The sequence below is a fragment of the Myotis lucifugus genome, unplaced genomic scaffold (assembly GCF_000147115.1).
Source record: "Myotis lucifugus unplaced genomic scaffold, Myoluc2.0 scaffold_113, whole genome shotgun sequence".
In the NCBI taxonomy this organism is placed as follows: Eukaryota; Metazoa; Chordata; class Mammalia; order Chiroptera; family Vespertilionidae; genus Myotis; species Myotis lucifugus.
In genome coordinates, this window is record NW_005871161.1 from 3,523,693 (window position 1) to 3,539,607 (window position 15,915).

At 37.7% G+C, this 15,915-nt stretch overlaps 1 protein-coding gene across 1 annotated transcript; it reads left to right on the forward strand.

The window, feature by feature from the left end:
• The first annotated feature begins 792 nt into the window (after positions 1-792).
• On the forward strand, positions 793-11,207 carry OTUD6B (OTU domain containing 6B). Its single transcript, XM_006109777.3, is given in 8 exon segments — positions 793-850; positions 853-963; positions 1,549-1,700; positions 4,144-4,224; positions 5,904-6,216; positions 6,996-7,057; positions 9,909-10,015; positions 10,792-11,207. Coding segments are annotated over 8 exon segments (969 nt in total). The 3' UTR covers positions 10,877-11,207.
• Positions 11,208-15,915: the final 4,708 nt, after the last annotated feature.

Genomic DNA, 15,915 nt, shown 5'->3' on the forward strand with positions numbered 1-15,915 from the left:
CCACAGGCAACAAAGGCAGGGGTATTTATGAGGAAAGGAAGGGAAGCAATTACATGAACAGGAGTTTCTGTAGGTGCAGATTAGCTAACACAGTGATGCTAATTCACGTGTTTAATTTTTAGCCTGGTTTTATTGTCATCTTTGCAAACTATTGTTTGGATGCAATGCTGTTTTAGGCCGAGTCCAAAGGCCATTTTAACAAATTCCAAAGGTTTGAGGAGTAAGATCTGCGAGTCCCGTTGCCCTGGGGATGGCAGCTCAAACTCCATTTTAAAGTGCCTCTGTTGCTATTATTTTAAACACTTTTAAAACAATAAACAACTTACTACCTACTGTTTGACTGATTCAACGGAGGGATTCCTATTGATAGTTCTCAACGGTTTTACTGACGTTTGATTTTTCTTTCTTACCTTTTCTTTTTTTCTTACCTTTTCAATAGGCCTTCTTAGCCATGGAACCAAAAGTGAGATTTAAAAAAGCAATGGAACAAAAAAACCCAAATTTCCAAAATGGTCCTCACTATGTCATCTCTGCGCGCCTCACATCAGGACCTAGAGCCCTGAGCGCAGCTTTCTGGCCCAAAAGGCTCCAGGCAGCGACCTCATCCCTGCTCACACCGCGCCCTCCATCCGCAAAGCCCGCCCCGCGCCTCCCGGCTCCCGCTCCCCTCCAGGGTGGGCGTGTCCCACTACAGTGCGCATGTGCGAGCGTTCCGTTTTCCCCGCCTCCTCCTGCCAGAGATCTGGCCTATCCGGTTCCGCCTTGAAGGCGGGGCTAGCGCCAGCCTAGCCAATGGCGCGCGGGGTGAGGGGTGAAGGGTGGGAGGTGCCCGCCAGCCGGCGGCGCCGGCTTGTTCCTCCGAGTGCGGGCACCGGGTGGACATGGAGGAAGGCTTGGCAGACGAGTTGGACGAAGAGGAGCAGCTGGTGAGAAAGCAACGCAAAGAGAAGAAGGAGTTGCAAGGTGAGGGGGGTCGTGGCTTCGAATCCGCCTCGTCCCAGACTTCTCCAGAGTGGCCGGTGGGCGACTCCCTTTCGCCTCGCCTGCCCCGGAGTCTTTGAATCCTCTCATCCCCAGGGGCGCCCCCTTCTCGGCCCCGCGGTCCCCTGCCCCGCGCCCCTCGAGTGCCGGGGTCTGAGACCCTCCGCGCCGCCCGGGAGAACGAGCCCCGCCTCCCTCCCGTCACCTGCCCTGTCACCTGCCCTTGGCCCTCGTGGGTGCGTTTGGAAATATCTCACCTCAATTTGGGGGGTCCGAAGCGGTGCTGGAAAAGATGGAGACACTTCCGTCATTTTTATTTTTCTTTTGTCGCCCGCCACGGCCAACTCACAGGGTCGTCAATGAGACTGTCTGGAGGGCGGGGGCCACTCAGCTTCTTCCTCTGGCTCCTCTCGGTCCTGGTCGGGTTGCTCTGCACTCACTCTTGTTTCCATAGTTACTTTTTCTCTACCCTCTCCCTTCACCATCCCCTTATTTCTCATTAACTCTAACCCCTCGATTTGGACTTAAAAGTGTGTGTTTGTGTTTTGTTTTTTGGTGGATTTCCAGCCAAAATTCAAGGTATGAAGAATGCCGTTCCCAAGAATGACAAGAAGAGGAGGAAGCAGCTCACGGAAGAGGTTGCTAAGCTGGAGGCAGACATGGAGCAGCGGCACAGAGAGGAGCTGGAGCAGCTGAAGCGGGCTTCCCAGGAGGCTCAGGTGGGTCTCTCCCCGCCCCCGGTGCTGGACAGCAGGTGTCCACATCAGCCGCATAAAATCGTACGTGTGGAGGGAGATGGAATCGCCCAGTCATGCGCAGGCGTTGCCTTCATTCTTTCTGTGGTCGAGTGTGTGTTTTTGTAAAGGGAGGTCAGCAAAAGAAGGGACACTTTTAACTCGTCCTTGCCCAGAAGACGGGCAGATGGGTAATGTGGACTAGAGGAGGCTTTCACCCAATGAAAGTTGGAAGGACAGATGTGTGGTCCCCAAACTGCCATTAAGTATGGTTGTAACGTGGGTACAGTTACTTAAACTTTTCCTGGGCACACCCTGGCTGATGTAGCTCAGTGGATAGAGTGTCGGCTGCGGACTGAAAGGTCCCAGGTTCGATTCCAGCCAAGGGCATGTACCTTGGTGGCAGTCACATCCCCAGTGTGGGGTGTGCAGGAGGCAGCTGATGGATGTTTCTCTCTCATCGATGTTTCTAGCTCTCTATCCCTCTCCCTTCCTCTCTGTAAAAAATCAATAAAATATATATTTTTAAAAAAACAAAAACAAAAAACCTTTTCCTGGGCATAAATTTCTCCAGATATCCTCAGACTCTGCTGTTTGAGTAAAGGTACTGTCTGCATCAAGAGGGACAGTGAGTGTGAAATCACTTTTAAGGCGTAAAAGTGCTTTCGGGACAGGTAATGAAGGAAAATGTACTGGCTTCTTGGGTAAATTGGGGCATGTTGTCATCATTTTATTATTATAGCTGATAGGTGCTGTGTGCCACGCACTGTGTTGGCCGTATTGCATGCAACATCTCGTGATGGTTCTCAGAGTAACACACGGAGGTATTACTTATGACGTAAGCGCAGGTAACCCCATTTTCAAGTGGGAAACAGACTCCCTGAGATTAAGAACATTGTCCTGAATTCATAGCATCTGCTAAGTGCCAAAGCCAGATGTGAACGTGGAGTTCTGTTATAATTTTGTATCATGGGGTAGTTTATTGCTTGGGTTTTGGATATCAAAGGTCAGACCCCATAACCTCACTCCATTTCGGTAGTCAGGAAGTTCTTTATGTCTATGCAGAATTCTCCTGCCATAATTACATTTTATTCTGTTTGGTTCATTTTTGGTCTGCTGTTGCCAGGGAAAACAGCTTGTATGTACTGACCTACAGCGGTTGTTGTGTAAAACAGTCTCATTTTCCTTAACTTTATTAGCCAGTCATCAAGATCCGGGCCTTCTGTGCCCTTAGATATGTTATTGGCAGGTCACAAGTTTGGTGCTCCGGGTTTTTAATTGTGTTGTCATAATCATGGTGTTCCTATTTGTCTCCCCATCTTTTTAGTGAGATAGTTTTGTTTGTTCTCTCAGGTCTTTCTGTTTTGAAATTTCTTTCCTGGGTTTCTAGGGACAAAAATCTTTGATTCTTAAGCTACATATTACCCAACTGTTCAAATACAAACTGCCATTTTATTTTGGACTACTAACTTTTTCATTAAGTTAAGCTTGTTTCCTTTCTGCAAGCTGCCTGAATTATGTCATTACTTTCTCTTTTTTTTCTTTTTGCTTCTCTGTATCTTGCCTATTGTCAGTATGGCAATTTATACATTTTAACAGATTCCTCTGAAAAATACAAGAATACTAATTTCGCTAAAGGTGATAACCACTCTTTGAAATCTTAATCTGATTTTGATTTGATATTTTGGTCATTTGGACTGTAGCCTTGGCGAGTTATTAGAGGCACTGAATGTTGTGTGTGTATGTGTCATACTAAAAACTAGCTTCACTTATTTTCAGTAATAAAATACGAGCTACTAATCCTGATAGTTAAAAGGCTAACATCTTTTTTCTCCAGCAAGTACATGATCCCCATTTAATGTTTAAAATTCATTGTAATGTCTTGATGATATTTATAACTTAAATTCTACCTATAGTAGATGGGAAAAGATAGTAAAAACTCAACTTGTTCCCAGGGTCAAGAAGCAATGCTCATTAGGTTCTGGTTAATTATGTTAATGCCACATTTGCGGTTAAGAAGATAGTAATGCACTGAGCCAGCACGAGACCTTGTCTATCCTGTGAGTACTAACATTTAGAGAAGGAAAGGGTAGAGTGCTGAATGTGTTGGCCTTAGAAACATTATTTAGATTAATGGGTGGGCATGCTAAGAAGGAAGAAAAGCATGCAGGGAGGAACATTGTCTTGGAAGGCTCTAAGGAAACTTCTTGTGGATCTTGCAAATGTTCTCTTATAAAGAGAGAAAGGAGACAGAACTATGCTATCTAATACTGACCTACTGCTGTTCCTCAAATTTGAATTACGGGATTACACATATTTGTGATTTTCAATAATTGCTCTGATACTTTGAATACTAATTTAAAAGTATTTTTTATTAACTAGTTAATGCTTTCTCTGTTTCTTTTCTTTCTTTTTTTTTTTTTTTTAGAGCGATTTTGATGCTGTTAACATTTCAAACTTGGTTCTTGAGAATCAGCCGCCTCGGATATCAAGAGCACAAAAGAGACGGGTATGGAAGTCTTTTCACCAAGTATTTAAGTCAGTGCTGTGTGCTCAGTACATCTTACGTGTTATATAAGAAGAGAGTAGGAAAAAAATGATGGAGTTCTTTGTCAAAGGACCTGAACTAACACTCATGAAATTTAACACACTTAACCTACTGAGTTTCAACTTAGCCTAACCTACCGTAGATGTTCTCAGAACACTTACATTCATCTACAGTTGGACAAAATCATCTAACACAATGACCGCACTGTAGCATATGGTTGTTTACCCTCATGGTCACTTGCCGCTGTCATGAAAAAGTATCCTACCACGTATTGCTAGCCTGAGAAAAGATCAAATTCAAAATTTGAAGTAAGGTTTCCACTGAATGTGCATGCTTTCATACTATCGTACAGTCAAACAAATTTAAGTCAAAGCTTCGTTAAGTCAGGACTGTTTGTAACTATCTTTTTTTCTCCAACCTCAGCTCTTGACATTTTTCTCTGGTATTCTAGTTATATGCGCTCTGTTCATCTGTGTGACATATTGCTTCTGGTTTTTCACCCTTCCTAGTCCAACTGTCAAGAATGTTTTCTCTTTTTCTCCAACCTTCTCATTCTACCTCCTATCCATCCTTCATATCACAAATCTCTCATTGCCCCCCCCCCCTTCTTTGCATACACTTTATGGGAAGATTTCTTAGGACATTTGAATAAGGAAAGCAAGTTACAGGATGTAATGTATACCATTTTTACTAAAAGAAAATTTTGTTTTTTTACACATTTTCTATGAGTACATCTATATTTATTAAAATGCAAAGGAGGCCCTGGCTGGGTAGCTCAATTGGTTGGAGCATTCTCCCGATACGCCAAGGCTTAAGGTTCGATCCGCAGTTAGGACACTACAGGAAACAACCAAGAATGTATAAGTAAGCAGAACAGCAAGTCGATGTTTCTCTCTCTGTCTCTCTCCCTCTCCCCCTTTCCTCTCTCTCTAAAATCAACCAATAATTAATAAATAGATAAAATGTATAGGAAAAAATCTAGAAGGATATACAACAGACCGCTAGAGAAGGCACTGGGATTGGCAGTGGTCCTTAAGGGGAACTTTAGTCTTATCTATAATATTTCAATTTTTTATCTAGAAGAATATTTTTATCTGTTATGTGAATAAAATATTTGTGTCTGTGTTCACACACACATTTTCTTCAAAGCTAGATACATATAAGTAGAATTTCTGTTCCCTTCTAAAGGCTTTATCATGTTAATGTACCACTGGTGTAGTGGTAAGTTACAAAGCTTGGTATGAGCCTGGACTTAAATTTGATAAGGTGTGCGTTAGAACTAGGATAAGCCAGTTTTAAGACAGGACATTGAAATCAGTAAGTAAAGTTTTTAGAAACTTGGCATGTAGGCATATAGTTTTTAAAAGTTTTACATTTTTCAAGGAAAAACTTGAGGGCTTTTGTCGCAGTACAGAACTAGGTGTTGGGTATACACAGGTGAGAAAGGTAGTTTGTCCTAAAAAAGGAGTTTTCAGTATAGAAGATTCTACAAGTGATGATATCAGCAATAGGATAGTGCTTGTGGGAGAAGGAAGAAAGATGGAAAAGTGTTTTAAGAGTCTTATCTTTCTATCTCCTTAATAAATGTAAATTAGTCCTCATTTGTATGAGTTAACTTTCCTATGTTGTCCTCTTCTTAGGATAAAAAAGCTGCATTGGAAAAGGAGCAGAAAGAAAGGATAGCTGAAGCTGAAATTGAGAACTTATATGGAGCTAGACATATAGAAAGTGAAAAACTTGCTCAAATATTGGCAGCTAGACAGTTGGAAATTAAACAGATTCCCTCGGATGGCCACTGTATGTATAGAGCCATTGAAGATCAGCTGAAAGAGCGGGAATGCCCTCTGACTGTAGCTGCCTTAAGAAGCCAAACTGCTAACTATATGCAAAGCCACATGGAAGACTTTCTGCCATTTTTAACAAACCCCAATACAGGAGATATGTATACTCCAGGTAATTTATTTCTCTTTACTATGTCTTGGTGTTGCAGTTGTGGTGGTTATTGTTAAATCAAATGCCTCCTGAGACAGAATAAGAAAAACTGGTATAATCCTTATGGGGGAAAAGATCTCAAAATTTAGATAGAATTATTTTCTATAATTTTAATAGATATTAGTACAAGTTGCTGTACTGGAAGTTAATTTTTTAAGTATTTAATTCTGCAGTTAAAATATATTATTTTATATACGATGCTGATGCAAATAAGGTAAGTGTTTCCAAAATAATAAGTGAAGGCCCTATTGGATGCTACCTCTGAGAAAGGAGTTTCAACACATGTGCTTTTACTCTGATTCTCTTCGCACATTTCTTAAGATCTTATGGTGCAGCAGGTTTTATAGAGGCTACATTTTTATTCTTTTGGCGTATTCTTTCAGGTGCAGCTTTAGGCTTTAACGTACATGTCAAGGTAGTGAATAAGTTGACGATTTGGGGGAGTCATTGCTTGGGATAAGGAGAGGGAAGTAGGCTTGTTATGTAGTTAAGGCCCTTCCTTGGGTCTCAGACTGAGGGAAGGAAGCAGAAATGCTTGGCTCTTGGATGAAAGGTGGTGGAAAATTGTAGTGAATTAAGTTTGGATCTGTAAGTGGACTAAATTCTGGAGAGTACAGGTAGAGAAGGAGGAAGTTCAAATCTTGAGTAGTTTTATTAGGAATTGTAGAAACTATAAAGAGGGATTTTATAACAAGAGTTATGACAATTATTAAGTGCTATATTCTGTTTATTCTCTACAGAAGAGTTTGGAAAGTACTGTGATGATGTTATAAACACAGCTGCATGGGGAGGCCAGCTGGAGGTAAGTTTAAATTGTTCATAGTGGTTGTGGATTGGTAAATTATTTCTAAATCCCAGACATTTTTCAGATGATCTTAGTTTTTCTTTGAAGATTCCTTTTCTTTACTTACTTGCTGTCTCTCTACTGACAAAGCATTGACTTGTAGGAAGGTAACATTTCTAGGCTTGTAAGTATGTACCTTCAGGAAGGGAATTACAGTTTCATTTTAAATAGCCCAGCGTTTGAGCTGTGGTTGGTGAGGCTAGTGTGTCTGCCTTAGTGATTCCATTTGTGATGCTGCTACTGACAAAGTATTTGATTTTTTTTTTTTTTTTTGACTTAGGAAAGTTAAGAGTTTACTCAGGTACAGTGATATTTACCCTAGTGGCTCAACTGATGAAAGTCAGTATTGGAAAAGTAACATCAATTACATCAAAAATAGAAAACAGTATTTTTATTGAAATTACAGGTCAAGCCCTACCACACAAATCTATTACAAATGTGTCCTGAATTCCTAATTGATAATAACCGACTGGCTTGTAAGTGTGAGAAAATATACCTTTAGACACTTGTAGGGATTTAAACGATCATTTGTTTTAGTTCCAATTATTTATCTTATTTTGTTAGCTTTGTTTTATTAAAATAAAACACCTAAGTGGTCTAAGATGATGAGACAGCCTGCGTTATTAGAAAGTCAGGAGATGAGAGGGAAAGCTTTGGGTCCTGGCTTCTCCCTCTTCTCAGTTTTGTGACTTTGCAGGAGTTAGTCAACCTGCTATGCTCGAGTTTCCTAATTATTGCATGGGGATAATAAAAACCCTGTGCATACTGGGTAGATCATTTGTGGACACTAAATAAGGCAGGGAGTATATGCATAGGAGTTTGTAAGCTAAAATGCCAGATGAATGAGTCTAGCAGTCTAATTAATATTGTGTAGTGACTAGGCATCTTGAATAGTTTGTGGTGGCTCTGAGTGTTTCATTTTAAGAGCTATGTTGTCTAGCCCTAGCTGGTTTTGCTCAGTGGATAGAGCGTCAGCCTGTGGACTGAAGGGTCCCAGGTTCAATTCTGGTCAAGGGCACATGCCCAGGTTGCAGGCTCGATCCCCAGTGTGGGGCGTGCAGGAGGCAGCCGATCAATGATTCTCTCTCATCATTGATGTTTCTGTCTCTCCCTCTCCCTTCGTCTCTGAAATCAATAAAATATATATATATATATTATTTTTTTTTTAAAGAGCTTTGTTGTCTCAAGGTATTCCTTGAATGCTTCTGCAAAATCTTATTCTGAGTAGTGCTATATTTGTACCTCTTCTAGTCACCAGGGGGAACTGCCCATTAATTTGTGTGGCTTTCCTGGGTCTCTAAAACTCAGGAAGTTTCCATAGTAGCTTTGTCACTATGTAAGAAGTATTAAAGATGCTTGAACTTTCTTATAAAAGTCCCAAGTTAATATGAGAATTAAAGACCTAAGTGACTCTTTATAAATTCAGAAAAACCTTTTAAAAATCTTTTGAAGGACATTTCTCATAAATTGTTCATTTCTGAATCCATTTGAAATAAGATTTGCTGGTGTGTTTTTTTCTTTTTTAAAAAAATATGTTTTTTATTGATTTCAGAGAGGAAGGGAGAGGGAAAGATAGAAACATCAATGATGAGAGAGAATCATTGATCAACTGCCTCCTGCTAGGCCTCTACTGGGGATGGAGCTCGTAACCGACCAGGAATCAAACTATGACCTCCTGGTTCATAGGTTTATGCTTAACTGCTGAGCAACACTGACTGGGCAAGATTTGCTATTTTTTTCAATGGGGTAAATTTAAATTATGGTTGAAAAAATTTCTGAAGACTGGGAAGAGATGTTAAGGTTTTTTAAAATGTTATTTTAGGTGTGAGAAAAAAGTGCCTTGGAGGAACATTTTATGATAGAGTATGAAAACATAGAACCTTTTTCAGATTCCTGAAGTAATTTCTTACTTTTGTTTAAAACTTTCTAAAAGGACCACATTTTAGACAGATTAATGGGGCCAATACATAGATCAAGGCCCTACTTAAAGATTTTCAAATTTGTTTATGAACTTCCTCAGTTTGCAAGTCATTTTATTTCCTTGTTCATGACTTTAGGCAGGCCTCTTAACCGTTCTCTGCATCGAATTCTAGGTCTTTAAAATAAGTACAATAAAAAAATAAATACAACAGTATTGTTCCATAAGGTTATGTGAAGATTGATTGTATTACTAACTCTTATTCATCCACTTTAAGTTCTAATTTTATGTCCTGTGGTATAAAATTACTTAAACTTGTGTATTAAATGGATGGAAATTCCATGAAACAGTAGTGCAGTTCAGATACATATCTCATTCTATTTGCACCTTGAAAATTATAGAGCAGAGGCTGTAACCCTAGTTGTACATTACAATCATCTGAAAAGCTTTAAGAAAAATAAACCTCCTATTCTGTGCTGTTCCCTCTTTTTCCCCCTTTCCCTCCAAAATTGTAATTGATTTGGCCTGGTGCTCTAACAATGATTTTTTTAAAAACTTTTTATTATGGACATTTTCAAAAGTAGAGAGTCTATATAATGAGCCCAATCTACCCATTCCTTCACTTTATTTACTATGACATTGATCTTTCTAAGAAACTATCATGTAGCCAGGGCTTGAAGCTTTCGCATTCGATTTAATAAATATTATATTTGTTAATTTAACAAATATGTATATAAGTGCCTACTGTGTGACAGGTTCTTAGTGTATAGTGATAAACAGAGAGAATCCCTGCTCTGAATGATTGCCCTGTGCATGAATACCTCAGTAGTTTATGATTTCAATATTTATACTTTTATTTATTTTTATACTAATACATTTTCTTTCCTATAGCTAAGAGCCCTGTCTCATATTTTACAAACACCAATAGAGATAATACAGGCAGATTCTCCTCCTATTGTAGTTGGCGAAGAATATCCAAACAAACCACTAATACTTGTGTAAGTATCTAGAAATGTCTACTGTTTTATTTTTCATAATTAAGACAAAAAGGATTATTGAAATATTTTAGGTTGTTGTTGATTAATTAAAAAAACACCTCTGCTCAGCAGAATTTAATAAGCTTATTTATGTTAAAGGCAATTGTAGAATTAAAAGGCATTGCCAAAATGTGAGATTTAGATAATTATTTAAATCTATAGTGATTTATTTTTGCATATGAGTTAATAAAATCATTTCTAAAGGTTAGAAAGTTTTAGGATTAGTTTGAATATTGTTCTGAGTTGACATTAATAATGCTAAAAGTTTTAACAAGTGAAAAAACAAATATATTCACGTTGCCTGATTGTTTATTCTTTAGATATCTTTTTCTTCATATTGTAAAAGTATTTTTACATGACTGAGAAGTCTCCTGAAACACAGCATGGAGAGTTTGCTATCAGCTTTAGTGTTTATTAGATAAACCTACTAAGGTGGTCATTAATGGTTTGGATTTAGGTAAAAATTTTAAGCTTATTGAGTACTCAGAATTTCAATCTTTCCCCCCCCCCCCCTAATGATTGTGTTTTATTGGACTTAAACTCAGCAGACGTGGTTAAAGATCTTATGCTTTTCACATGCTGTTGAACTTTTTAAGTAATATGCTTATGCAGTTTATTGAATGATACATCTGTGGAGTGATTCATTCAGAGGGCTTGGTGTTATATGCATAATAAACATTTATATACAAAGAATTACCTTCATCAAAACCAGTCATTTCTTTTTCTTTTTCTTTCAGATATATGAGACACGCATATGGCTTAGGAGAACATTACAATTCTGTCACGTGGTTGGTGAACAGAGTTACTGAAAACTGCAGCTAGTTTACAGAGTGTTGCACAATTATGTTTTTGTACAGTGTGCGGATTTGAGTATTTATACCAAGTGCTGGATTGTTTTAAATGTTACTGAAAAAACAACTACTTTAAATCAGTTTTATGGCATAGCTGCTAATAGGTTTTTAAAAAAAATGTCAGAGATAAACTTTAACCAGTATCCCCTTACTGGTATTTTAAACACTTGTACGTCCATTGTGGAGAGCATCATTCATAGGCCGAGATGCAACCCTATTTGCTTATATTTTTTATTAATATGGGATCCTGAACATTCTGTTGAAATAAATCTTAATGTTTTATTAAAAGCTTTCAGTAACCATTTCAGTGTAATTTTTCTTGAAGATTGCAATACTGTGGGGATGGTGACAGCAAATTTAATTTATCCTTATAAAGAAACTTGATTGCAGTAACCTTGGTATTAGTGAAATTAATGCTGTGAAGCTTTTTTATTACCCCATCAAAGTGCAGCCAAGAAGCTTGTTTTAATGATTAAGAATTTTAAAATGTTTTTTCTCAGATGGGAATCAGTTGTTAAAACTTTAAGAAATGAGACAGATTCAAAATATATAGGTGTTCCCTATCAGATGTAAACCTGTAAAGAATTATAGATTAGCCTTTTATTTTTGTGTCATTTTAAAGGTCCCAACATACTAATGTCTGATTAATTTGTTACTACTTGCTGTTTCTTAAACTTCTTATTTTCATAACTACAAATGTTTGTACTCTTTGTGGTGTTTTCTCCTTCACTGCTCAGCTGCTTTGCTTTCCTTGCACTTTTTTCCTGAGAAACGATTTGTGACCTCTCTTACCCATGAACTTCTACAAGTTGAAGCAGCACTGTCAAAAGTGTCCAAGGCCAAATATACTTCAAATCCTTCCTCTTTCCCAATTTCTCTTACAAAACCTTTCTCTTTTTGCTTCATTCTCTAGGATTAAAAGAAAGCCCTTTTTACTGTTATTTTCTTAGCCTTTTAATGTCCCCTTTCCATACCCTGAAGTATTTGAGAATGTTTGTATCACATGTATGGATCAAGCTGAAAGCCACTCTTTAGGAGCCAGACTGTGTAGTAAAAATCAGTATATAATACCTTTTGGTGTGAATGATTTATCTAGCTCAGATTTCAAGTTACACATAACAGTATTCCTTCTAAGAAGATAGTACTCATATATACAAATGTGTCTGGTAATTTGATAAGAAAGTATTATGAAAATTACACTTTTTTATTAGATCCATCTTTCCCCAATTAGAAAAAGCTAGTACCATTTAGCATGAAGTTTATAATATTTGAATTTTTGCTTTATGAATGCAACTAATTTTTGCAGTTAAATATCAGGTTTATATATTAAAAATGGGTGTCAGTCTCATTGATGATGTGGGAAGCTGGTCAACTAGAGCAAGTAAGTACTACGTGAAGGTATTCCATTTCAAGAGATTAAAAGCCATTCTGCTGCCAAGCAAAATACATTCTGAAGGCTGCCTGTTTTGAGATCTGAGTTTTCTTGGGGCTCTGAAATTGATAAAATAATGAAATTATAAAATACTAATCATATTGCCTTTATTTTGAAGTAACTTGTTGCTTTAAAATTAAAAGATAAGCATTAAGTAATAAAATAAGGTATCATGAAACCTAGTTATTATGAATTTCATCTACATTTAAAGCATTGGAAAATACCTTATTGGTAACTTTTTTTTCCTAACAAGATGAGTGGCATTTTCTTGATTATAGGTTTATTTTTAATTTGTATAATTTTTTAAAATTTATCTTCATTATTGAATGTATTACAGATGTCCTCCCTTCCCCCCATTGTCTCCCTCCAACCTGTTCATGCCCCCTCCCCAGGCCTTCCCCACACTGTTGTCTGTGTCCATGGGCTATGCATATGTGCATATAACTTCATTGGTTAATCTCTTACCCACCACTGCCCCTCTGAAATATGTCATCTTTAAATGGTTGCTATGGTTATGAACAGCATTTGTATGGTTAGCTCTGTTTATTTTTTTTCCATAAAACTTTTCAGCGGTTCTCAACCTGTGGGTCGAGACCCCTTTGGCGGTCAAACGACCCTTTCACAGGGGTCGCCTAAGACCATCCTGCACATCAGATATTTACATTACGATTCATAACAGTAGCAACATTGCAGTTATGAAGTAGCAACGAAAATAATTTTATGGTTGGGTCACAACATGAAGAACTGTATTTAAAGGGCCAGAAGGTTGAGAACCACTGCTTTAGATAAAAATCATTTTAGCTCTAACCTAAAATTGAAGTATTTAAAAAATGGTAGATGTTAGTTTAAAAGCAGATATACTAATTTCGTTTGCTGTGTAATGATAATACAGTGGAAGTTTCATAAGCTTTCTTTTGCTTTAACTCAAAAAGTATGTCAGAATTCTGGAATGTGCTAAGTCAAGAATTTTATCCACTTAAATATGTTTACAACTTGTATAAAGCAAGAAAGAGTGTGTATAACTATAGCGAGCAGTATAGTTTTGTTCATATTATCTGTTTGCCAAAAGAAGAATAAAATATGAATTCAATAAACATTTGTTTAAATTGTTATTTGTTAACACCTTTATATTATAGAAATAGAGAAAACTCAGTTTGTTTTAGAATTATATCCAGCCTATACTAGTATATTGTCCTCACATATAATTGAAAGTAATACAATAACATATTCTTGCATTTAAAAGATTTGGAATAAATATATTATGCCCCAAACAGAATGAGGGAAGTAGTGAAATAATAGCCATTTAAGGCATGGCTCTTGGAAATCGGGTTGGAATTTTGGATATTTTAAAATAATGAAGGTTTATTTAGGCCTTCCGGCAAGTGACTTAGAATATTCTCAGACTGGTGGGTGTTGAAAAGACAAACGAATAATTAGTGTGCAAGAATGTGAAGCAGTAAGAAGGAAGTTTGTGCAAATTAATGCTGGCACAGATTTGTTAATATACTGTCTTGGTATAAGTTGTCATGAACTAGGTAAAGGAGCCGATCAGTTGTTTTTTCTGAGAATTTAATTAGCAATTTTATACTGTTTTTGCTTATTGAACAAATGAGAGTGTTTTTTCTTCCTGTCAAGTATGTTTTAACAGTTGATTCTTCTACTTTGTCTTGTTTAAAATAGTCTCTTTGCATCTTGTAGAAATAATAGAACTCGTGGGGTTTCTAATACTTTTTTTCAAGGTAAGATTTAGGAAGCAAAGTTCTTGTCCTTTACCCCATTGTTTTTCCCTCCTACTTGAAGGCCTTTGAGCTGCCATTCAAAGTTGAATATTTCACCCAGCCTGCTTCATCTAGCTTACTGTCCTCCTGTCTTCAGCTTAAATAGCACCTACCTTGGCAAGCTACCCAGAATCCTGCCACCCAGGTGGGTAGGTACCCCACTTAATGCATATTTCTAATGACTACTCACTTGAAATTAGCTATTGTATTTAGTTTGTTATTGTTGCTTATTATTGCTGTTATCTTCTACTCTTTAAATGCTTAGAAATAACTTGCTCACTATTATAATATTCAGCACATTGCCTGGCCTACATATTAAGTGCTTAATAAGTGTTTGTTGACAGTCTTAAGATCAGTTGAAAGAATAGTCTATGACTAAGGAATTGTCATTGGGTTAATGGACTATTAGGAGAAGTGAGAGATACTGACTTATAATAGTGCTTCTTCATAAAAGGGCTGCTTTCTAATTTACCTTGCCTTTGGGTGAATTCTTAAAACTTCTGGTCTCTTGTGGAATGGAAGTCAAGAGAGCTTTCTTTTTTCTTAACTTCTGATAGTGTGTGACGGTTAATTTATACCTCATGTGTCAGGACAATTTGATTTTAATGAATCTGTTAAATATAAAGGTCCTTTAAGATAAGTGTACATACTAAAAATATATTAAAAAGGTTGTTAATATACTTACCATGAAGTTTATAGTTGTCTTATTTCATTATAATTGGTATGACTGTATGTCTTATTGAAACTCACTGCCTTTCTACAAGATTGCTGAATATATCAATTCTTTAAACAGGGATGACTTATAATCCTCCTGATTTTTCTTCTATCACTCTTGTCTTGACAAAAGGAAACACCTATTAATGTTTGTAATCTCAACAAATACAGTATCAACATGGGGATTAATGAGAGCCTGAATGCATGAGTTTGATGAGCAAAAATAACGACCTTGTCTTAACTTACTGTTTTTAAAACAGGCATTTCTCCCCCCATCAAATCAGAAAGGCTTTACACACCTACCTCAGAGTGTTTCTCCACAGTGACACTATTGGCTTTGTGAGCTGGGTAATTCCTTGTTGTGGAGGCTGTCTGCATATTATAAGATGGCCAACAGCATTTCTGGTCTGTACCAACTCAGTGCCAGCAGCAGATGTGAGGGGCGGATAGCTCCACACATTGCTATTCATTTAACCCTGAGGTTTTGAACTATTTATCTTCTTCAACCAGTACCTGTGTTTTAGCCTCCACTACTCCAATGAATCTGCTTCTAAAACTAGTACCAGTGACCACTTACCTGTCCTTATCTTATTCTGCTGCATTTCACAGTAGACTGCTCCTTGGAATTCTCTGACTTTTCATAACACACCTTACTGGTTCCTCCTTCTTAGTCTTAGTCTTTGTTCTGGGCTGTGCCTCTTCCTCTGACTTTCTCAAGTTGTTACCCTTGATCATCTTTTCCTCACTCTACACCAGAGCTTCCCAATGAGAGGACTGAGTGTGTCCCAGAGGTGTATTTTACTTGGACCATTAAGTGATTTAAAGAAAAAAAGGTCAGTCAGTTGGTAGTGTTTAAGAACTGGAAGATTTCACTTAAAAGCCATATTTCTGGTTTTTCAAAAAAAAATTAGAACGGTCAGCACCACAGGGCCAGGACTTGGTCTTGTCAGCATTCACCACTGCAGGCTTTAGACAGGGCATGCGCATTTTCTGTTCATTCCCCACCATTTCTACCTGGCCTGCTAACTTCCATTCCATGCCTCGGGCAAGAATGCCCATTTCCCAAGCCAAAGTATTGCTTGGCAT